The 25,290-nt window shown below is 46.0% G+C and overlaps 1 protein-coding gene across 2 annotated transcripts in view; it reads right to left on the bottom strand.

Moving 5' to 3' along the window:
• Window positions 1-3,560: 3,560 nt before the first annotated feature.
• Window positions 3,561-25,290, bottom strand: part of LOC125642920 (interleukin-20 receptor subunit alpha) — a 38,441-nt gene continuing 16,711 nt past the window's right edge. For both annotated transcript variants that reach the window (XM_048864876.2, XM_048864877.2), the window contains 4 exons: window positions 23,195-23,373; window positions 20,728-20,872; window positions 19,669-19,799; window positions 3,561-16,527 (listed from right to left, as the gene is read on the bottom strand). In XM_048864876.2, the coding sequence (XP_048720833.1) occupies window positions 15,601-16,527; window positions 19,669-19,799; window positions 20,728-20,872; window positions 23,195-23,373 (1,382 nt within the window). In that variant the 3' untranslated portion in view covers window positions 3,561-15,600. The remainder of the gene's footprint in view (window positions 16,528-19,668; window positions 19,800-20,727; window positions 20,873-23,194; window positions 23,374-25,290) is intronic.

Genomic DNA, 25,290 nt, shown 5'->3' with positions numbered 1-25,290 from the left:
ATGACTATGCCTGTGCTCATGAAGGGGAAATGGAACTCAGGGTTTCAGTTTGCTGCTGGAAACTTTTCTCAGAGTGCAGAGAACCTGGGGCTCCCTTTGCCGGCACACACATCAGAGCAGCTTCCTACACATCTGTCCTGGAGTGGATCCCAGCCAACAGCACCAGTGCTCTCGCCCTACTCAGCCCCTGAGCAAAGGCATTGAAGATGTGGCTACACAGCATGCTCTAAGTGGTATCCAGGGTAGATCTGTATTCCCAGGCAGAAATAGAACAATCACCTGCAACATGTTTATTATTTCCCTGGCATCCATTGTGATCTGAAGCACCCCTACTCGTCCTGCCCTGGGCCTCACACAGTTCTGCTACTGCACCTCAGTCCTGACTTGCAGCACCTTGTTTTCTTGTCATTGTCAGGGCGGGGCAGATATGGCCAATCATGCTGTCCTGGATGGTGACTTTGTGATGTGGAGAAATATTGATTGTAATCTCCCCAGGGCAAGGACTACCTTTTTGTTCGGTATCTGTGCAGAGTCTAGCATAATGGGGCTCTGATCTCGGCCTGGGTTCCTGCAGACACTCCACCAATACAAAAAAACAAACAATAATAATAGACACTAGATCAGCTAGCCTCAAACGCCCTTCTGTTTGAGAGAGTTAGAGCAGGTGTATGTCTGTGCGCACCCAAGCACTTAGTGTGTGTGTTTTAAACTAGCCTCTGTCAGTTCATACAGAAATTCTGGTCAAGGACAGGAAAGAAACCTTGTTAAATTGCCATCTCACAACTGCAGCTAATAAACCACAACCTGGGGCCTCTGGGAAGGTGCCTCCATCAGCTTTTCGTTGTGATTTGTAAATTAGTTCAGGGCTGGGTGTTTCCAGACATAAAGAAATCCTGCTGAGCAACGGGGATAGAGGCATTTTGTCTCATTTTAGCAAAACTGAGGAGTCCCATCCCCCCAAGAAAGATGTGTTTAGGGACACAAAATTGGTTTCCTGCCTGTTAGAAAAAGCTAAAGGATGATATAACACAGCTCCATAGAGATCACATAGGGGCAGATTCCTTACTGGTGGATCCACTAACTTTGATAGAGTAGCACCCAGGGTGAATTTAGCTTGTACATTCTAATAAGGCTGTTGCTGGACCATTATATCTTAATATTTAAATCCTGTCCTTTGTTTTGCTGTAACACATTCTTAGGTGCCACTGTATGCACTTGACTTCTGTAGAGATTGACTTGAAATGATGAGCTAAAAGGAAAGCGTTTCTCTCCTTCCAAGCTATCTCTGTTTTTCTTCTTACCTCATTTTAAGTTCTATGCCCTGGCAATCTCACTCTGGCAGCGTGGGCTGGGGAAATTTAATTAGATGGGGAAAATATAATGAACGTCAATTTTATGTTCAGAGAATGTGGTTCTCTAGGTTTCCTTAAGAAGAAATGAGACAATCAGTCATACTGTTCTACCCCAGCGGGAGCAGGGGACAGGCTTCAGGCAGCATGATAGGCAGTGTAGGCTAGTGGATAGGGCACTGCCAGGAGAATTGGGTTCCATTCCTGACTTGGTATCTGACCTGTTATATGGCCTTGAATGAGTCCGGCCTGTGTCTCCCTTATTACCCCATGTTGGTCTTGTCGATCTAGAGTGAAGGCTCCTTGGGTCATGGACTGTCTGCTATCGCAATGAGAGAAAGCCTGGAGCACAGGGCCTGCCTGAACCACAGTCAGCAAAGCCAGGCCATGCTAGGAGCCAAAGTCAGGCCCTGTCATAGAGCAGACGCTTGCTCACAAGTTCACTGACCGGTACATGAACTTGGCAAAGAACGGGTCAGCGTTGCTAAAACACAGGCACTCCTACGAGGCGCTAGGCACTGAGTATTCGTGTAAACACATTCCAGAGGGCTAGCACAGGCACATCCCATCCTAGAGTTCTCAAGTAACAGCATAAACACAATCCTGGGCAACTGTACAGGAACACACCGACCCCGAGCCACACAAGGATGGGAGGACAGGGTAATGACTGGCAGGGGTGAAAGTGAGCTGGTATGGGCTGGTACGGCGTACCGGTAAGAACCTGCACTGGCCCGTACCCAGCCCACATTAAAGTGCTTTAACGCCCCTGCCCCTTTTGCTCCCTCCCTCGGCCGCCGACAGGTGGGGAAGGGTGGGGACAAAGGAAGCAGCTGCCCTGGGACCGGCAATTTAAAAGGTCCCAGGACTCCAGACGCCACCTGGAGCCCCGGGCCCGTTAAATCACCATGGGAGCCCCAGGCAGTGCAGGCTAGCTGGCCTGGAAGGGCTGGGCTGGCTGAGTGATGCTGACCCCCCCCAGCCCCGCCCCTTCCACCCAATACCCCACCCCAGTAAGGGTCCTGAGTTAGTTTCACCCCTGATGACTGGGGATGTTTTGTTCATACCAGCAGGTTCAAGGTGTAGGGTGAGTAACTAACCACGTCAGGACTGTGATATGTAACTTGTTTGTATCATCGTATAAAAGAGCAATCACAGGAGGGGCATGTTTGTCCAGCTGAGGGAGCAGCAGAAATCCTGCTGCTGACTGAGCTGGTCCATTGATCGCGGGCACATGCGTTAGTGTGTCTGTAGCACTTACGGGGCTCTAGGACAATAAATCTGGCTGAGCACCTTCACCAATAAACCGAGTCTGTGGTCTTTCTGAGTAGTACTATCGATGTCTGCAGAGCCAGCTGTCCGCAGAGCAGGTTATCTGCAGGGCTGGTACAGCATACGGCGAGAGCCTACACGCACGCCAACTGACAACATCTGCTACTATGTGTTTGCACAGCACCTAGCACAACTGGGCTTCCGCTCACTAGCGTCTCTAGGTTCTGCTATAATAACAATTGTTAATATTACTTGGGGCTGGGTTTCCTTAGGTTTATGGCACACAGAGCCCTGACTGTGTTAATTGGAGAAATGCCCTTTTTCTGCATTATGTCTGCATTTAGATCATTTGCCATGTCTTTATCTTAAGGTTATTATTACTTGTTATTGGTATTATCGTATACCCAGGAGGCGCAGTGATGGACCAGGACCCTGTGTGCTAGGCACTGTAGAAACACTGTATAACAAGACAGCCTCTGCCACCAAAGAATTGACTATCTAAGCATAAGACAAGAGACAACAGATGGATGCAGACATCCCGCGGGGGCCTGGAAGGAAACAATGACAATATTGGTCAGCATGCGGGGCAATGGTCTCAGCAAAACAGAACTTCAAGACCCTTAATGATCTGGGCCCAAGAGCTCTCCCACTCTGAGACGAGGCCCATTGCCTACTACTGCACTCTTCTGCATGACAGAGTTGTCTTTCACAACGGTAAAGCCTATTTGAGCTTTCTCAGGGACTAGCCCAAAGGTATGGAGCTTGCTGTGAGGGGAATCTAACAACCATCACAGACATTGCCAGGTTCCGTTCCACCTGCAAAGAGCATGTCTCCAGCCAGCCTCACTCACAGAAGCACAAGAGCACATCAGGCATAATTCAGTATTTCAAAAGTCCTCACATGGCTTTTCCCCAGGGGGAGAGAGAGAACCACACGACAGCTACTAAACACTCCTTTAATGTATCTCAGCAAGATGTTCCGATACCACAGTGATGGACAAGATAAGAACCTGAATAAAGTTTCTCTGTTCTGAAAACTGCTCTATAATGACTTCACAGTCTGTTATGCATCTATTGATGTTATCTGGTTACGGTCATATATACATATATTTAATTATGTAGCTTTTTAGTATAATTTAAATAAAAAAGCTAACAAGCTTCTGTATAAATAAATCTCCCCCCTCCCCGCCCCGCTCCGCGCCATTCTATGGTCTTGCACAATTAAAGGTGTTCAGAGGTTTCCAGTACCTTTGTCTGACAAGTTTTCAATCAAGACGGGCTGTTTTTCTAAAAGCTCTGCCCTAGGAATTACCGTGGGACAAGTCTCTGGTCTGTCACACAGGAGGACAGACTAGATGATCCCAGTGGGCCCTTCTGGCCTTGGACTTGCTGAATCTATGAAGCACCCAGCATTGGCAACTGTTGGAAAAAGGATACTGGAGTAGAGGGACCATAGGTCTGGCCAATGTGGCTTTCCCTATGCACTTCTATTCTTCATAATGTACTATATTTCACAGGTAATCCACTCTGTACACAGGGGCAGAACACCTCAACAGAGGCATCACCAGCTACCTAACCAATGGTATTCTTATGTGTGACTCAGTGCTTATTAATCACTTAAGGTACATCTACACTGCAAAAAAACCCCACCAAAAAACACACTCTGTGGCAGCAAGTTTCAGACCTGGGATGACAGGCTTACACTATGGAGCTAAAAAAAACCAGCGTAGATGTTCCTGCTTGGGCTGGAGCCAGGGCTTTGAGATCTTCCTCCCTCACTGGCTCTCAGAGCCCAAGCAGGAATGTCTATATGCTGCTCTTTTTAACCCCACAGTGCAAGCCTGAGTCAGTTGATGCGTACTTACAGACTCAAGAACTTAAGAACAGACATACTGGTCCATCTAACCCAGTAGCCTGTCTCTGACAGTGGCCAATGCCAGGTGCTTCAGAGGGATTTAACAGGGCAATTATCGAGTGATCCACTTCATCCTCCAGTCCCAGCTTCTAGCAGTCAGAGGCTTAGTGCAGGGATAGTCAATTATTTTTTGTCAAGGTCCAAATTTCTTGGTCAAAGTATAATCAAGGTTCAGGCTCCAGAGAAAATAATTTTAAAAAATAACAATGACAATAAGTATTGTCATTAAATAAAAAGATTTTGGGGTCCATTCAAAAGCATCTCGTGGTTCGGATTTGGCCCACGGTCCATCTATTGACTATTGCTGATTTAGAGACACCCAGAGCATGGGGTTGCATCCCTGATTATCTTGGCTAACAGCCAGTGATAGACATATCCTCCACGAACTTATCTAATTCTTTTTTGAACCCCATTATAGTTTTAGACTTCCCAACACCCCCCAGCAATGAGTCCCACAGGTTGTGGGAAGAAGTACTTCCTTATGTTTGTTTTAAACCTGCTGCCTATTAAATTTCACTGGGTGAGCCCTGGATCTTTTGTTATGTGAAGGGGTAAATAACACTTCTTTATTCACTTTCTCCATATCATGCATGATTTCATAGACCTCTATCATATCCTTAGTTGCCTCTTTTCCAAACTGAAAACTCCAAGTCTTTTTAATCTCTCCTCATATGGAAGCTGTTCTATACCCCTAAACATTTTTGTTTCTCTTCTCTATAGCTTTTCCAAATTCTAATAAATCTTTTTTGAGATGGGGCCACCAGAACTGCACACCGTGTTCAAGGTGTGGGCATATTGTGGATTTATATAGTGGCATTTAGATATTTTCTGTCTTATTTTCTATCCCTTTCCCAATGGTTCCTAACATTTTGTTTGCTTTTTTGACTGTTTCTGCACACTGAATGGATTTTTTCAGAGAACTATCCATGATGACACCAAGGTCTCCTTCTTGAGTGGTAACAACTAATTTAGAGTCCATCATTTTGTATGTATAGTTGGGATTATGTTTTCCAATGTGCATTACTTCACATTTATCAACACTAAATTTCATCTGCCATATGCTTGTCCAGTCACCCAGTTCTGTAAGATTCCTTTTTAACTCTTCACAGTCTGCTTTGGATTTAACTATCTTGATTAATTTAGTATCCTCTGCAAACTTTGCCATATCAATGTTTACTCCTTTTCCCACATCATTTATGGATATGTTGAACAGCACTGGTTCCAGTACAGATACTTGGGGAACCCTGTTATTTACCTCTTTCCATTCTGAAAACTGACCATTTATTCCTACCCTTTGTTTCTTATCTTTTAACCAGTTACTGATCAATGAGAGGTCCTCCCCTCTTATCCCATGACTGCTTACTTTGCTTAAGAACCTTTGGTGAGGGACTTTGTCAAAGGCTTTCTGAAAATTCAAGTTCACTAGATCCACTTGTCCACGTTTGCTGATCCCCTCAAGGAATTTGAATAGATTGATGAGGCATGATTTTCCTTTACAAAGGCCATGTTGACTCTTCCCCAACAAATTATGTTAATCTGTGTGTCTGATAATTCTGTTGTTTACTATAATTTCAATCTATTTGCCTGATACTGAAGTTAGGCTTATCAGCCTGTAGTTGCGAGGATTGCCTCTGAAGCAGTTTTTTAAAAATGGGATCACATTAGCTTCTGCCAGTAATCTGGTATGGAGGCTGATTTAAACAGTAGGTTACAGACCACAGTTAGTAGTTCTGCAATTTCACATTTGAGTTCCTTCAGAACTTGTGTGAATCCCATCTGGTCCTGGTGACTTAGTACTGTTTAATTTATTAGTTTGTTCCCAAACCTCCTGTAATGACACCTCAATCTGGGACAGTTCCTCTGATTTGTCACATAAAAAGAATAGCTCCGATATGGGAATCTCCCTCACATCCTCTGCAGTGAGGACCAATGCAAAGAATTCATTTAGCTTCTTGGCAACAGGCTTGTCTTCCTTGAGTGATCCTTTAGCATCTCAGTTGTCCAGTGGCCCTACTGATTGTCTGGCAGGCTTCCTGCTTCTGATGTACTAAACAAAAATGCTGTTAGTTTTTGTTTCTTTTGCTAGTTGCTCTTTGAATATTTTTTGGCCTGACTAATTATAGTTTTAAACTTGACTTGCCAGAATTTATGCTGCTTTCTCTTTTCCTCAGTAGGATTTGACTTCCAATTTTAAAAGCTGGTTTTCTGTATCGCTCTTTTACTCTGTTGTGTAGCCATAGTGGCATTTTTTTTGGTTCTCATAATTTTTTGTTTTATTTTAGGTATATGTCATAAATATAAAGGGAAGGGAACCACCTTTCTGTATTTTACAGTGCTGTAAAATCCCTCCTGGCCAGAGGCAAAACCCTTTCACCTGTAAAGAGTTAAGAAGCTAAGGTAACCTAGCTGACACCTGACCCAAAATGACCAATGAGAGGACAAGATACTTTCAAATCTGCCCGGGGGGAACAAAGGGTTGGTCTGTCTGTGCGATGCTTTTGCTGGGAACAGATCAGGAATGCAGCCTTACAACTCCTGTTAAATTAGTAAGTAATCTAGCTAGAAATGCGTTAGATTTCCTTTTGTTTAATGGCTGGTAAAATAAGCTGTGCTGGATGGAATGTATATTCCTGTTTTTGTGTCTTTTTGTAACTTAAGGTTTTGCCTAGAGGGATTCTCTGTGTTTTGAATCTGATTACCCTGTAAGGTATTTACCATCCTGATTTTACAGAGGTGATTCTTTTACCTTTTCTTTAATTAAAATTCTTCTTTTAAGAACCTGATTGATTTTTCATTGTTCTTAAGATCCAAGGGCTTGGGTCTGTGTTCACCTGTACAAATTGGTGAGGATTCTTATCAAGCCTTCCCCAGGAAAGGGGGTATAGGGTTTGGGGGGATATTTTGGGGGAAGACGTCTTTAAGTGGGCTCTTTCTCTGTTCTTTATTTAAAATGCTTGGTGGTGGCAGCATACAGTTCAAGGACAAGGCAAAGTTTGTACCTTGGGGAAGTTTTTAACCTAAGCTGGTAAGAATAAGCTTAGGGGTCTTTCATGCAGGTCCCCACATCTGTACCCTAGAGTTCAGAAGGAACCTTGACATGGTGGCAGAGTGGTGGGATCATTTTGAGATCATTTTGAACCAGAAGCACAGCAGGATTTTTAAAGGTTTTGTAAAAGTGATTGCAGCTGTCGATTCTGTCTCTCAACCTGGGGGACAGAGCAGCAGGCATAACAAAAGGACTTTTCTGTAGGCTGAGAACAACTATCAGAAAAGAAAAGAAAAAAAAATGGTTATAGCACAGCAAAATTTTACAAGCCAGTTTTTGTTTTGTTTTGTTTTCTTTCTAACTCTCGGGTGTAAAGTTAGTTAAAAACAGAGAGGTTAGGATGACAGACTGCACTGTTCAACAGAAGTTGGAATTAGCCAGATTTGAGGCTGAGGAAAAACAAAAGGAACATGAAAGACAGGTAGAACTCAGAAAGATGGAAATGGAGGCAAAAAAAAAAAAAAGAAATGGCAGCCAAAGAAAAAGAAAGGGAGGATGCCTACAGGAGAGCTATGGAGGAGAAGAAAAAAGAGAGGAAGCATGCACTGGAGATGGAGAAGGCAAAGGCTCAGCAGAATATACCGAATAACCCAAACAATCCTTCCCCAACAATCCACAAATGGGAGCAACTATGTCCATAGTATGATGAATCCAGTGATATTGCTGAATATTTTCTCACCTTTGAGAGACTGTGCACACTCCATCAAATTCCTGAAGCTCACAAGATGACCACATTGGTTGCAAAATTGACTGGAAGAGCTCTGGACATATTCAATAAGATGCCTATTGAGGAGGCTTCTGACAGGGTAAATTTAAAGTTTTAAAGCAATTTAAAGTTACACCTGAAACTTACAGAGTAAAATTTAGAGCCCTTAGGAGAGGACCTGGACTAAGTAATGTGGCTTATCTAAACCAGATGAAGGATCTGTTAGATAAATGGGGCAAAGGAAGGGGTGTAACTAGTCTTGAAGGAATGTGTGATTTGACGACTCAGGAGCAATTCCTGAATATGTCCAAGGAGGATATAAAACAGTGTTTATGTGATAAGAAAATGGACTCAGGAGAAAATGTTGCTTCTTATGCTGATCAATACGAGCAGCCCCAGACCTCCAGAGAGGCGGGGAAAACTGGAACAAAAAGGGTGGAGGGGGGAGAGAGGAACAACCCTGGTCACAGTTGGAGCAGATATCAGAAGGGACACCCTCAGACCACACCGTACTACCGGGAGCAGCCCAAGGCCCCAACTACACACCAAGGAACACTCCAGACACCTTATCGTCCCGCCACACCGTTCTCCAGCAACCCACCTCGCCCCAGTGACCCATCAGCTGGACAATGTTTTAAATGTCATGAGCCGGGGCATGTAAAGGCCAACTGCCCCAAGAAACCCAACAGAATCACACCAGAGGTCCTCAGGCCCAGATACCTCCCAGATACCTCCTCAGAGTGGAGGGAAACTGTGAGTGTGGGTGGGAAGAAGGTCACCGCGTGGAGGGACACCGGAGCACAAGTGTCAGCTATCCATGCTTCCTTAGTGGACCCCAATTTAATCAACCCAGAGGTCCAAGTGATGATTCAACCCTTCAAGTCAAACTCTTTTGACTTGCCTACAGCCAAGTTGCCGGTCCGGTACAAGGGCTGGTCAGGAACGTGGACATTTGCAGTCTATGATGATTATCCCATCCCCATGCTGTTGGGAGAAGACTTGGCCAATCATGTGAAGCTAGCTAAGAGGGTGGGAATGGTCACGCGCAGCCAGGCTAAACAAGCTGTCACACCTAGCTCTGTTCCGGAAACTTCTACCAGGACCCGGTCAGAGGTTATGGAACTGGACCCCATGCCAACATCTGCAACAGCAGTAGTGGATCCAGTCACAGAGACCCAGACAGAGCTAGTCTCAAAACCAGAACCGGCGGAACAACCAGCACCAGAACCATTGCCAGCACTGAATCCAGTACTTTCAACCCCAACACCAGAGGGCCCCACTGAACCTGCACCGGCAGCAGCAGATAACCCTACACAAGAGGTTCAGCCAGAGCCTGAACCCCAACATAGTGCACCAGCGGAGAGCCATTCACAGTCAACGGAAACAACCATCACTTCCAGGGACCAAGCCCAGGTCCACAATCCAATGAGGAACTGATGTCTCCAGCATCAAGGGAACAGTTCCAGGCTGAGCAGAAAGCAGATGAAAGCCTCCAGGGAACTTGGATGGCAGCACAGAGCAACCCACCACCTCTCAGCTCTTCTAATCAATCCAGGTTTTTTGTAGAAAGAGGATTTTTATACAAGGAAACTCTTTCTGGTGGACGCCAGGAAGACAGGCACCCTCAGAGACAGTTGGTAGTTCCAACTAAGTACCGAGTAAAGCTTTTAAGCTTAGCCCACGATCATCCTAGTGGCCATGCTGGGGTGAACAGAACCAAAGACCATTTGGGAAAATTGTTCCACTGGGAGGGAATGGGCAAGGATGTTTCTACCTATGTCCGGTCTTGTGAGGTGTGCTAAAGAGTGGGAAAACCCCAAGACCAGGTCAAAGCCCCTCTCCAGTCACTCCCCATCATTGAGATTCCATTTCAGCGAGTAGCTGTGGGTATTCTGGGTCCTTTTCTGAAAAAGACACCCAGAGGAAAGCAGTACATACTGACTTTCATGGATTTTGCCACCTGATGGCCAGAAGCAGTAGCTCTAAGCAATACCAAGGCTAAAAGTGTGTGTCAGGCACTAACGGATATTTTTGCCAATGTAGGTTGGCCCTCTGACATCCTTACAGATTCAGGAACTAATTTGCTGGGAGGAACTATGGAAAGCCTTTGGGAAGCTCATGGGGTGAATCCCTTGGTTGCCACCCCTTACCATCATCAAACAAATGGCCTGGTGGAGAAGTTTCATGGAACTTTGAGGGCCATGATACATAAATTCGTAAATGAGCGCGCCAATGATTGGGACCTAGTGTTGCAGCAGTTACTCTTTGCCTACAGAGCTGTACTCCATCCCAGTTTAGGGTTTTCACCATTTGAACTTGTATATGGCCGCGAGGTTAAGGGGCCATTACAGTTGGTGAAGCAGCAATGGGAGAGATTTACATCTTCTCCAGGAACTAACATTCTGGACTTTGTAACCAACCTACAGAACACCTCCGAACCTCTTTAGCCCTTGCTAAAGAAAACCTAAAGGATGCTCAAAAAGAGCAAAAAGCCTGGTATGATAAACATGCCAGAGAGTGTTCCTTCAAAGTAGGGGACCAGGTCATGGTCTTAAAGGTGCTCCAGACCCAAAAAATGGAAGCATCATGGAAAGGGCCATTCACGGTCCAAGAGCACCTGGGAGCTGTTAATTATCTCATAGCATTCCCCACCTCAAACCAAAAGCCTAAGGTGTACCATATTAATTCTCTAAAGCCCTTTTATTCCAGAGAATTAAAGATTTGACAGTTTACAGCCCAGGGAGGAGATGATGCTGAGTGGCCTGAAGGTGTCTACTATGAAGGGAAAAGTGATGGTGGTGTGGAAGAGGTAAACCTCTCCATGACCCTTGGGTGTATGCAGCGACAGCAGATCCAGGAGCTGTGCACTAGCTACATGCTGATGTTCTCAGCCAATCCAGGACTGACTGAATGGGCATACCACTCCATTGACACAGGTAATGCTCACCCAATTAGAGCCCAACCTTACCGGGTGTCTCCTCAAGCTAAAACTGCTATATAACAGGAGATCCAGGATATGCTACAGATGGATGTAATCCATGCCTCTGGCAGTGCCAGTGTATCTCCAGTGGTTCTAGTTCCCAAACCAGATGGGGAGGTACGTTTTTGCATGGACTACTGTAAGCTAAATGCTATAACTTGCCCAGACAACTATCCAATGCCACGCACAGATGAACTATTGGAGAAATTGGGACGGGCTCAGTTCATCTCTACCTTGGACTTAACCAAGGGGTCCTGGCAGGTACCGCTAGATGAATCCGCCAAGGAAAAGTCAGCCTTTATCACACATGTCGGGCTGTATGAATTTAATGTGCTCCCTTTCGGGCTGCGGAAAGCACCCACCACCTTCCAAAAACTTTTAGATGTTCTCCTAGCTGGATTGGGAGAATATGCAGTCGCCTACTGTGATGATGTGGCCATATTTTCAGATTCCTGGGCAGAACACCTGGAACATCTACAAAAAGTCTTCGAGCGCATAAGGGAGGCAGGACTAACTGTTAAGGCTAAGAAGTGTCAAATAGGCCTAAACAGAGTGACTTACTTTGGACACCAGATGGGTCAAGGAACTATCAACCCCCTACAGGCCAAAGTGGATGTTATCCAAAAGTGGCCTGTCCCAAAGTCAAAGAAACAGGTCCAATCCTTCTTAGGCTTGGCCGGATATTACAGGCGATTTGTACCGCACTACAGCCAAATCGCCACCCCACTGACAGACCTAACCAAAAAGAAACAGCCAAATGCAGTTCAGTGGACTGAAGAGTGTCAGAAGGCCTTTAACCAGCTTCAAGCGACACTCATGTCTGACCTTGTACTAAGGGCCCCAGACTTTGACAAACCATTCCTAGTAACCACAGATGTGTCCGAGTGTGGTGTAGGAGCAGTCTTAATGCAGGAAGGACCGAATCAAGAGTTCCATCCTGTCGTGTTTCTCAGCAAGAAGCTGTCTGAGAGGGAAAGCCACTGGTCAATCAGTGAAAAGGAATGTTACACCATTGTCTACTCTCTGGAAAAGCTACGCCCATATGTTTGGGAAAGGCGTTTCCACCTGCAAACCGACCATGCTTCACTACAGTGGCTTCATACCACCAAGGGAAATAACAAAAAACATATTCGGTGGAGTTTAGCTCTCCACGATTTTGATTTCGACATACAACACATCTCAGGAGCTTCTAACAAAGTGGCTGATGCACTCTCCCATGAAAGTTTCCCAGAATCAACTGGTCCAAATCGTCCTTAAGATGTGGAAAATATTGTCAGTCTTTATAAAGTTAGTAGTATATTCAGAGATGCATGTGTCTTATTAACTCTGTTTTCCCCTAGAGCTCCAGCAAGAAATCACAGCCAGTGTTTCATCCTATCTGTGATTTGGGGGGGCGTGTCATAAATATAAAGGGAATGGTAACAACCTTTCTGTATTTTACAGTGCTGTAAAATCCCTCCTGGCCAGAGGCAAAACCCTTTCACCTGTAAAGGGTTAAGAAGCTAAGGTAACCTAGCTGACAACTGACCCAAAATGACCAATGAGAGGACAAGATACTTTCAAATCTGCCCGGGGGGAACAAAGGGTTGGTCTGTCTGTGTGATGCTTTTGCCGGGAACAGATCAGGAATGCAGCCTTACAACTCCTGTTAAATTAGTAAGTAATCTAGCTAGAAATGCGTTAGATTTCCTTTTGTTTAATGGCTGGTAAAATAAGCTGTGCTGGATGGAATGTATATTCCTGTTTTTGTGTCTTTTTGTAACTTAAGGTTTTGCCTAGAGGGATTCTCTGTGTTTTGAATCTGATTACCCTGTAAGGTATTTACCATCCTGATTTTACAGAGGTGATTCTTTTACCTTTTCTTTAATTAAAATTCTTCTTTTAAGAACCTGATTGATTTTTCATTGTTCTTAAGATCCAAGGGCTTGGGTCTGTGTTCACCTGTACAAATTGGTGAGGATTCTTATCAAGCCTTCCCCAGGAAAGGGGGTATAGGGTTTGGGGGGATATTTTGGGGGAAGACGTCTTCAAGTGGGCTCTTTCTCTGTTCTTTATTTAAAATGCTTGGTGGTGGCAGCATACAGTTCAAGGACAAGGCAAAGTTTGTACCTTGGGGAAGTTTTTAACCTAAGCTGGTAAGAATAAGCTTAGGGGGTCTTTCATGCAGTTCCCCACATCTGTACCCTAGAGTTCAGAGTGGGGAAGGAAGCTTGACAATATACATTTAGTTTGAGCTTCTTTCTGTTTTTAAAGTTTCCGTGCAGCTTGCAAGCATTTCACTCTTGTGACTGTTCCTTTTATTTTCCATTTAAATAGCTTCCTCACTGTTGTGTAGGTCCCCTTTTTGTAGTTAAATGCTATTGTGGTAGGTTTCTTTGGTATTTTCCCCTCTACCTGGATGACTCTTTCTCACACCCCCTACTCGCTGCTGCCGGAGGTGGGGGGGTTTCAGTGCAGACGTAGCCTTAGGAAACCATGACACCATGGGGACTGGATTTTCAATGGGGTCTAAAGGAAATGTGTTCCTGATTCCTTTAGGTCTCTTTGAGACTCTCACCTGAGGAGATCGTGCCTAGCACGTGTCCCAAGTGCAATTCACTTCCAGAAGATGGGCCCCATGTCTCGCACTTGCTGATGGAAGTGCTGTGAAAACCTGGCAAGGGAAGGTAAAGTACTTGATGATTTCATCTTCTGTTTCTGATGTTGAGTCAGGAAGGACCCCTTTGGGTAGCCCCCTTTCCCTGTCTTCAAGATCTCACCTGCTAGAATAATTACACTGTGCTGCGATATGTTCTTCAGATGAAACAACTAACCCCAGATTTCAGAACGAAATGAGGTCTGGTATCAATGCTGTGGGGATCAGTGGAAAAGGGCATTCCAACCACATAGCCAGGTGCCATTTGTACATCTGTGAACAAAGGGTTTTCAGAGAGGAGGGGGCAGACGGAGCAGAAGAGAAAGCCAGAGAGCAGGATGATGAATCAATTACTATAGCATCTTGGGAATGCCCCTGTGCCTAAGGCTGAGATGGTGTTTTCACCCAAAGCTCCTACAGAGGGTTATGGAGAAGGAGTGTGCTTTTGTCACCTCAAATATTGGGGAAGAGTCATGCATCAGTCACCAAACTCTCATCAAAACAAGGGTGTTAACAAAATGCACAACAGCCAGGATTTTTCTCTTTTTCCCCTGTTTTCTGATACCATTTCTACCCTACCCCCTTCTTCCACAGAGCCTTCTTGGATTTTCCCCGACCAGCCTGGAGTTGGCAGGTATCTCTTTACTATGCTCCGGGGTTTACAATCTATCAATGTTCATATTGCATATAACATGGGTGAAATCTGACTTCAAGGGAGCAAGGATTTCACCCCATGTATCTAATATGGAGTGCAACCTCAGAAGCAGATCAGATAGTCAGCAAAAGATGATAACAGAACCCATGACTGTAACCTAAAATAATCCCAAAATTATGGAGGAGGGAAGGGAATAAAAACCAACCAACCGTTATTATAAAACAGCTATTGAAACAACTATCTTTTCACAGGTGATGGCAACACATAAAGCAGGTTCTGAAAAGCAAGTGGCTCCCTTTCCCCATAGGGAAACCCCCAATTTTCTTAGTATATTTCTCATACATTTGCTGCAGCATATTATAGCTTTGTGTAATGTATGCAAAGCTGGACTGGTCTTGCGTGATGCAGAAGACAGAGCATGAAAGAGAGACATTTCCATAATAAATTAGTGTTCTAAGAAAGAGATACTTACAATGTACATTCAACGTTTCCAGCTTCACATCAGATATATACATATACTAGAGAGAAAGTCACCCCCTCAGTTTGTCTGTCACTAAAGCTGTATGAGAAATGTGATTCAATCAGGTCTCAGGAACCACTCAGAGCCTTTCCCTTGTTTTTGCTTTGTGTCGATGTTTTTCTTAAGTTTCATGTTCAGATGGACCCACAAACTCACACTGAAACTCAGTCAAAACCATGAGTCTCCACTGGTTTCTACTGCAGGTGGGCCTGAACCAAAAGGTTGTATCTAAATTTACAGGTCAAACTATCTCTATTGGCCACATGGCCAAGTCCAATCACCCTGGCAGTGAACTTCCAACTGAGGGGCTGCTGTTCAGGGGTGAAGGTTCCTGGATTTGGAGCTAGGGTTTTGGTTTCCGCCCAGTTCCAAAGTCTGATCTCACTGGTTTTATGTATATAACACTTCAGTGGTGTCAGTCTTGATTCACACCACTACAAGTGAGTCCATGGATAAGCACGTGGATAAACATATGGGAAATCTCCCTGTACACTAATGTCTTCTTCCCAGCTCCAGTATCATTAGCTACAGGACAAGCACTTGAGGGTGTAATTCATAGCTAGAGAAAGTCGTGATCTTAGTGTCATCAGCCTTTGGGTACAGCTCCCCACTGGGGTCATTGCTAAGCTCTGTGCGCTCTGGGAAGCCATGCTGCTCTTGGCTCATAGGTAGGTATTCCTGCTGCTTTACATCACTCTGACCCAACCTTGCCAAATCTGCTTTGTGGTCCTTCATTGTCTTATCAGCAGTGTGACTGTACAAGTGCGTGGGAAAAGGAGCAAGGTGGTCTCGTGTTTCTCCATTGACCTGCAGTTTCACGGAGCTGAGAGGAATATCAACCCAGTCCGTGAGTGGCCACCCTCTCCTCTTGCCATCAGTGTTCTTTTTAAGGTCTCTGAGGCTGAAGGTTGATGGTGAAAGACTGCAGGTTTCTGATACTGAAGGTGAGTACTTGCAATAAACCTGGAGATGCAGAGGAATCTGAATCTCTGAGCAAGTCCGGAAGCCCCTGTCACCCATATAACCATCTCTGGACAGTCCTGCTGACACTGGAGATAGCTGCTCAGAAAACACCAACTGGCCCACAGGAAGCTGGACCTCCAGTGCAGTCCTGTAGTTCCCCTCACCTGTATATACATCCTTCATCTGTCCTGCTGATGACAAGGGGGCTTCAGAGTCTACAGTGCCAGCAAACTCTAGCTGGCCCGAGGAACTGGAAGAGACCATGTTTTCACAGTAGTCTGGACCAAACCCATTGGCACAGTAGTCTTCCTCCTCCCAGGCCTGGCAGCCTTCTGGAAGTAGCTGGATTTGGAGTCTTTCTTGCTCCACTGGGGAGTTATCATTGAAGGCAAGCCCAGCCACTGAGATCAGAGTGACAGAGGTACCCTCGAGGTCATGGGCAAGTGACTTGTTCCAGAGATTCACATTTAGCTCTTCATTCAGAATAGCCTGCCAAAAATGAACAACAAATCAATACAAAGCAATAACAGAGACTCACATATGATGGCAATGAGCACCACAGACATGCTCATCAACACATGAATAAATTTCAGTACCTCCAACTGTAGAGAAGGGAACAATCCTGTGAGGGACTGCTTAGTTAAATCATAAACCACAAGAGAAACCTTTTGGAGTGGTTTGTTTGCTAAAGTGATTCTCTCATGGTTAGCACCAGTAACAGCCACAGCAATTCATTCTCATTCCCCTTTTCCTAGTTACTACACATGTATCAGTTTCAGCTAAAAAGACTCTACTTTCCAGTAGACACAAATGACTGCAACAATAACTTCCAGTACATAAACTGGCAGGGAACAGGAAAACAATCTGACACTGCCCTCTGTAAGGGACTGTCTCAAAATGAGGCTTGGGTGAACCTGTCCTCCTGCCTAGTCATTTACACCACTCTTGTCACTAACATAAACGTAAGAACGGCCATACTGGGTCATACCAATGGTCCATCTAGCCCAGTGTCCTGTCTTCTGACAGTGGCCAGTGCCAGGTGCCTCAGAGGGAATGTTCAGAACAGGGCAACTATCGAGTGATCCATCCCCTGTCATCCAGCATGGATGCAGTTTGAGGAGGGGGTTGGGGGGGTATTGCCCCCTCCCCAACTGCAAGCCTCAGGGCAGGTGTGGAATTTTCCCCTCACTCCAGGTCCTGTTGTCCTGGCTGAAGCTGCCCCCCTTCCCCCAATATAGACATCCAACTAGACCTATATCCAGTTCCAGCTTCTGGCAGTCACAGACTAATGCACACCAAGAGCATGGGGTTGCATCCCTGCTCATCCTGGCTAATAGCCACTGATGGAGCTATCCTCCATGAATTTACTAAATCTTTTTTTGAACCCATTATAGTCTTGGCCTTCACAATATCCCCTGGCATTGAGTTCCACAGGTTGACCGTACAGTGTGAAGAAGTACTTCCTTTTGTTTGTTATAAACCTGCTGCCTATTAATTTCATTGGGTGACCCCTGGTTCTTCTGTTATGTGAAGGGGTGAATAACACGTCCTTATTCACTTTCTCCACACCAGTCATGATTTTATAGACCTCTATCATATCCCCCCTTAGTCATCTCTTTTCTGAGATGAAAAGTCCCAGTCTTACTAATCTCTCCTCATATGGAAGCTGTTCCATATACCTAATAATTTTTGTTGCCATTCTCTCTACCTTTTCCAATTCTAATTTTTTTTTGAAGGGGCAACCAGAACTGCATGAGGTATTCAAGGTGTGGGCGTACCATGGATTTAGATAGAGGCATTATAATATTTTCTGTCTTATTATGTATCCCTTTCCTAATGATTCCCAACATTTTATTCGCTTTTTTGACTACCGCTGCACATTGACTGGATGTTTTCAGAGAACTATCCGCAATGACTCCAAGATCTCCTTCTTGAGTGGTAACAGCTAATTTAGAGCCCATCATTTTGTATGTATAGTTGGGATTATGTTTTCCAATGTGCATTACTTTGCATTTATCAACACTGAATGTCATCTGCCATTTTGTTGGCCATGGTGAGTGATAAACAAAAGCAATAGTACTTTTCAATTCACTTCATACAAGTACTGTAGTGCAATCTCTATCATGAAAGTGCAATTTACAAATGTTTAACATAAGTAGTTAGCACTAGGGCTGTCAATTAATCACAGTTAACTCAAGCAATTAACTCAATTAAAAAATTAATTGTGATTAATCACAATTTTAATCACACTGTTAAACAATAATAGAATACCAATTGAAATTTGGTATAAATATTTTTGGATGTTTTTCTACATTTTCAAATATATTGATTTCAATTACAGCACAGAATACAAAGAGTAGAGTGCTCACTTTATATAATTACTTTTATTACAAATTTTTGCACTGTAAAAAACCAAAAGATAGTGCAATCTTCAAACCAAAGCATGAAGAGGCATACAAATGTTTAGCATAATCTGGCTCGTAAGTACCTTACAGTGCCAGCTTCAACAGTGCCATGCGAACGCCTGTTCTCACTTTCAGGTGACATTGTAAATAAGTATCAGGCAGCATTACCTCCTGTAAATGTAAACAAACTTGTTTGTTTTAGCAATTGTCTGAACAAGAAGTAGGACTGAGTGGACATGTAGGCTCTAAAGTTTTACATTGTTTTGTTATTGAGTGCAGTTATGTAACAAAAAATCTACATTTGCAAATTGCACTTTCACGATAAAGAGATTGCACTACAGTACTTGTATGAGGTGAATTGAAAAAATAGTATTTCTTTTGTTTATCTTTTTACAGTGAAAATATTTATAATCAAGAATAATAATATAAAGTGAGCACTGTACACTTTGTATTCTGTGTTGCAATTGAAATCAATATATATTTGAAAATGTAGAAAAACTATCCAAAACATTTATAATAAATTTCAGTTGGTATTCTATTATTATTTAACAGTGTGATTAAAACTGTAATTAATTGCGATTAACTTTTTTAAATGAATTAATTTGTCTTGAGTTAATCGCATGAGTTAACTGTGATTAATTGACAGCCCTACTTAGGAAATATCTCAGCTTCACCCTCTTTGTTATTCTCCACTCTTCCCCTCTTGAATTGGCTCGTTAGCACTGACCCCCCACTTGGTAAGGAAACTCCCATCTTTTCATATGCTGTGTATGTATACCTCCCTACTGTGTGTTCCACTCCATGCATCTGATGAAGTGGGTTTTAGCCCACGAAAGCTTATGCCCAAATAAATTTGTTAGTCTGTAAGGTGCCACAAGGACTCCTCGTTGTTTTTGCTGATACAGACTAACATGGCTACCACTCTGAAACCTCTTCCCCTCGTGTCTCCTTCCCGAAGCTCCCTCCAGTGCTCTCCGTTAGGTATGGCATTCACTCAGTGATTCCCTAGTCAATCACTGTTCATCCCGACCAAACGTATCTGTGTAAACTCACAGCCCAGCAGAGAGAACGAAGAGCTGCCAGTTCCAGAGCAGGAGGCATGCTCTGTAAGAATTAGAGGGCTTGGGATGTCCAGCCAGTGCACAGCCTAACTGCTGCATGGCCTCAGCAGTGTAACAATAAAGTGCCATTTACTGATGCTTGACAGGAGTTGTTGCTCACTCACCAGTGTTTTGGGGAAGGGCATTTCTGAGACGCTTGAATACATGTAGAGCTTGAGGAAATAGAAGCCAATGGTGCTCAGCAGAAGCAGCAGGAGGAGGGCAACCAGAGCAAGAACAAGGTCCCAAAGGAAATCTGAAAAGAATTAAGAACAGTTCAAGCAGGGGGGAGAGAGAAATGCTCACACTGACCCACCTTTCGGGGCCTGATCATCTGGACTGCTACATGCCACATGGAGGTCTTACCAATCGGTGCGAGTCACCCCCATCACTTACACCAAAGGAGGTGCTACCTGCGCCCTCTCGTCAGCCAGCTGGGGCCTGGTCAGTGACTGAAAGGGTGCCCTTGCTGCACCACCGGGGGTGCTGGAGGGGGGGCGGGCTGTGAAGAATGAGGGGAGAGGGAGAACTGCACTCCCCCTGCTCCTCATTATTTTAACTCTGGACATGTACCAGTTCACTGGTGTCCAGGTTCTCTGAGCAGATGTAGCAACGTGCACCTCCAACCCCATCTCCAACGAGAGCAACTGGTCCAAAGCAGCTCTAGTGGCTGAGCCATAGGCAAGTCCTTCATGAGAGCTGTGCTCCTCTTTGTGTCTGCAAGTCACTCTTGCATCAGCACACTTTGCTTTCCTTTGCGGAGGCTACCGGAACACACCCACAGCTGGGTCTTGTTCAATGGCAGACATGCTACAGGATGGGTGGGAGGACATTAGCACCTGAGTGCTCTTTGCAATCCAGGTAAGAGGGGCACAACATGCCATCTGTAGTTAACTCCTTATCATCTCTAAGTGGCTACCCTCAGAAACAACATAGTTTGGAATGCTTAGCAAAACTCCAGCCATGTTACACTGTGGGAGCAATGACTTTCTATGCTCATGTGGCTCTGCAGATTCACCAAATTCAATCACGCAGCTTATCAGGTCACCCTCCTCTCACAGACTCGGCTCTCTATCTCTGTTGTCCTTGATGGCCACGGCCCTGACCAGTCAATCCATCCCCAGATCTAAGCCAGAAGTCTGAACAGGGAATACAGCAGTGGCACTGCCCTGAAGCTGTCTTACCTGCTGGACTGTCTGGAGTCTTGATACATTGCACAGACACCTTGCTTTGCTGTCGGACCACACGGGCTGTGACACAGTAATTGGTGTTTGGTTTCAGGAACTCAAATGTGTGCGAAGTTATCTTGCCCTCTGGCTGAAGGGACACCTTAAGGAGAGAGGGAGACATTGCCATGATAACACCTGCCTAACAACTGCACCATGGAGCAAAAATTCTCTCATGTCACCCTTGTGAGGTGTCTATGCTTCCTGACTCCTGAGGCATATGACACATCCTTCAGCAGAAAGCTACTGTCATTTTAAAAACAGAGGGATTGCCAAAATAGATCAGACCAGGGGATCCATCTAACCCAATATCCAGGGACTAGTACCAGATGCTTCCAAAGAAGGTCTAAAACAGGGGTGAGCAAACTATGGCCCATGGGCTGGATCTGGACCGCGAGCCTCACCACGCAGCTCAGCCGTGCTCCGATGCTCCGGCCGGGGCGCTGGCTTGGGGGCCGCACCTTGAGGCTTGGTCCTGCTCCAATGCTCCGGCTGGGGTGCTGGGTTGGGGACTGCACCACACGGCTCAGTCCCCCTCCGGTGCACTGGCTGGGGCCACACCGTGCAGCTCCCGGAAGCCACGGTACAGCCCCGCTCCAGCTCCTATGCACGCCAATGAAAGCTGCAGGGGTGGTGCCTGTGGATGGGGCAGCGTGCAGAGATGCCTGGCCACGCCTCTGCATAGGAGCCAGAGAAGGGACATGCCACTGCTTCCGGGAACCGCTTGAGGTAAGTGCTGCTCGGAGCCTGCCCCAGCCCTGATCCCCCTCCCGCTCTCCAAACCCCTCAATCCCAGCCCGGAGCACACTCCTGCACCCCAAACCTCTCATTCCCAGCCCCACCCCAGAGTCCATACCCCCAGCCAGAACCTGCACCCCTTCCCGCACACCTGCCCCAGCCCAGATCCCCCTTCCAGCCTCCGAACCCCTTGATCTCAGCCCAGAGCACCCTCCTACACCCCAAACTCCTGATCCCCAGAGCCCGCACCACCTCCCGCCCCAATTTTGTGAGCATTCATGGCCCTCTATACAATTTCTAGTCCCTGATGTGCCCCTCCCCCGGTCTAAAACCTCCCCAATGGACAAAAGGGCAAAAAGGCAAAAAGTTTGCCCAACCCTGGTCTAAAACCTCCCCAATGGATAATTCCACAATAACATGGCTGTGGGATCAGTTTCTTCCTAAGAAGAGGTAGTTAGTGGCTGGTTTATGCAGGTTAATATCCATGTGCATTTTTATCTTAGCTAATGTAATTTCAGTCATTTTTCTTATCCATGAACACAGTAGCACAATGTCTAATGCTTTTCTGGAATGCTGTCGAGCTGTTAGCTTCAGTATCTTGTGGCAAGGAATCCAATATGTTCATTATGCAAAAAAGCCTTTTTTTATGTCAGTTTGAAACTTGCTGCCTTTTCATTCCACTTAGTGTCCCCTTTGCATTAGGAGAAAGAGAAAATAGAAGTGTCTGATTTATCAGTCCCTCTCATTCATTACTTTATGTATCTCCGTCACATCCCCTCTTCCACGACTCTTCTCTGACTTAACTACTCCTGCTCTGTCAGTCTCTCTTCATTGCCTTTCTCTGGACCTTTCCTGACTGCATTTTGCTCTCTGCAGCTACCTGTCAGCTAGTTCCAGTGCAGATTATGTTACACCATCACTCAGGGGTCTTTAATCACCTCTAATAAGTACTTTCCATACCTAATCCATAGTTCAGTCCGCATTTCTGTTCTTGAGGTCTTCCCACTTTACACATGCCATTTAGTGGCTTCTAAGGCATTCCACTCTCTCTGCCCTTCACTTACAAGAGTTCCCTCTCCGTCTCCTGATTAGGGATGGGTGAACTAGTTTGGAAAAATAAGAAACCACCCCAGTCCTCAAGCCTTTGCTAGAACCCAGTCCTAGAAACAAACTCAATCCCTTTTGAAATGTTTGCAGGAGTAGTTTCTTGCCCATCTCCAAACATCTGGGTCCCAGAACTAGAGGTACCAAACCACCACCAGGAAGGGTGCCAGCAGGACCGGCTCTAGTCCACCAGGAAAGCAGCACGTGTTTGGGGTGGCACAATTCCAGGGGCGGCATTCCAGCCACCCTTTTTTTCCCCCCCTTGGACAGTTGCGCTCTCAGAGCTTGGGACGGCAAATTTTTTGCTTGGGATGGCCCTGGGTGCCAGCTGGGATCAGAAGTTGAAGGACCAGTAATCCTGATCCCGTAAGATTTCCAACCCAATTTTGCTGACTCAGGAAGCTCAAATAAGCATCCAAACTTTGACATTCTTCTAGCCAAACCAAACCAAACCCAACCCCTGCCCCTTGTGAGGTTCACCCAGTACAATATCTGATATCACCCACCACTCTGCCCAACCTCACATCACACAGAAGTGTGTAACCTCCTCTTCTCCTCCCGTCACACTGTGAATGTTACTTACGTTGTTGATGTGAACGCCCTTTTCGGAAAGGCTGACCCGGTACTTCCAGTTCGGAAGCACTTTCTGGACTGACTTGTAAGTGCCATTTCTCCTGCGGTAAGGGGTGAGTGGCATGGACAGATTTACAGTCAGATTCTCATTCACCAATATAAGAGTCAGGTTAGGGGGACCCACAATCGCTGTAAAAATCAAAGAGAAAAGGCACAACTGTCAGGTTACTTGTTTCCTTAGAACCAATCACCTTCTTTTTGTAGATTCCTGTCCTAGAGTTTGGTAACTTCATCCGCTGTCATGGTAGGTCTGGCAGTAGTGCTGCCTGGTGGTGACATATGCGATGTCTGGAAGCTACAGAAACTATCGCAAATTTTCAGTTGGCTACCGCCCATTAGCACCTGTTTCTTGCTAACCTACTCTGTGCTTCTCAGATTACACGCATCTCAGGACCTGTTTCTTGCTAACCTACTCTGTGCTTCTCAGATTACACGCATCTCAGGCCTCATTAAGCCTACTGCTGCCTCTAGGCAGCCTGAAAGTCCAAGGAATTTAAGTCTCCAAGGAATTTTTGAATATTCCACTGGAACTCTGTAGCTCAGTGGCCACCAACCGCTCAATCGCGATTGACTGGTCAATCCAAGAGGATCTCCCAGTCAAATGCGATCTCTGGCAGTTGAGTGGGGCTGCCGCTAAGGCAGACTCCCTGCCTACCCTGGCCCCACGCTGCTCCCAGAAGCGGTCAGCCCCATGGCCCCGGAGGTGGGGGGGCAGGGTCTCCCTCCTCGTGCTGATCCTGCCTGCAAGCACCTCCCCCACAGCTCCCATTGGCTGGGAGAGCTGCGGGGGCGGTGCTTGTAGAGAGGAGTGGTGCATAGAGCCACATGCCCCTGCCACGCCCCCCCCAGGGGCCACACCTTCTGGGAGCAGTGTGGGGCCAGGGTAGGCAGGGAGCCTGCCTTAGCCTTGCTGCGCCCGCCCCCGACCTGGAGCCGCCAGAAATAAGTGCTGCCCAGCAAAAGGCTGCATACCAACCCCCAGCCCTGAGCCTTCTCCCGGAGCCAGTATCCCATACCCCCTCCTGCACCCCAAGTCCCACTCTGAACCCCCTCCCAAAGCCAGCACCCCAAATCCCCTCCTGTACCCCAAGCCCCAGCCCTGACCCCCCCTCCCAGAGCCAGTTCCATTGTACCCCCTCCTGTAACCAACACTCTGCCCCAGCCCAGAACCCCCTCCTGCACCCAAACTCCCTCCTAGAGCTTGCATCCCTCACCCCCTCCTGCACCCCAGCACCCTGCCCAGGCTCAGCCCAGAGCCCTCTCCCACACTGCAAACCCCTTGGCCCCAGCCCAGAGCCTGCACCCCATCCCGAACCCCAACCCCCTGCCCCAGCCCGGTGAAAGTGAGTGAGGGTGGGGGAGAGCAAGCGACGGAGAGTGGGGGGATGGAGTGAGCGAGACGGGGCTTTGGGAAGGGGCAGGGCTTCGGGGAAGGGGCGGGGTAGATTCTGGGTTGCCCTTAGATTCCAAAAGTGATCTTGGGTGTAGAAAGGTTTCAGACTACTGCTGTAGCTCATGGCCTTGCTGGGTGGAAGAGTTAAGTGCATTTTATCTCAAGAGCCAGATGGGCTGGCTTTTCCCAGCAGGAATCTACAACTCAGACTTGGAGTTATAGTATGAATTAAATCTTCAAGTAGAGCCAAGGCTCAAACTCTGGCTGCACATAGACACCTGAGATGGGACTTGGTCTTCAGGACTGCTCAATCCTGAAGAGACACCCAGCTCCTGGGATGACAGGATTTCAATAGAGTAGCTTAGGAAATAATTTTTTCCCCAGTGTATCATTTCAATGAAATTGATTTTTCCCCCATTTTCATTGAAATTTTTCTACATTTTTTTTCAGATTGGTAGGAAAACTGATAATCCCAAACTAGAAATGTCTGCAAAAAACTGTCAGTTCATCAAAAAGCTATTTTCAATTGGACTAACCCTAACCCTAGCCTTTTGCAATAGAAAACTTTAAATTGTATCTAGAATTCCATCTTTGTGTTCATTCACTGTGTCAGTCACAAATCCTCAGCCTTGGAGCAAGAGGGGAATTTACTC

Source organism: Caretta caretta, chromosome 9, assembly GCF_965140235.1.
Source record: "Caretta caretta isolate rCarCar2 chromosome 9, rCarCar1.hap1, whole genome shotgun sequence".
Lineage (NCBI taxonomy): Eukaryota > Metazoa > Chordata > Testudines > Cheloniidae > Caretta > Caretta caretta.
Note: the sequence above shows the minus strand (reverse complement) of the source record. Positions and strands in the feature narration are given on the sequence as shown.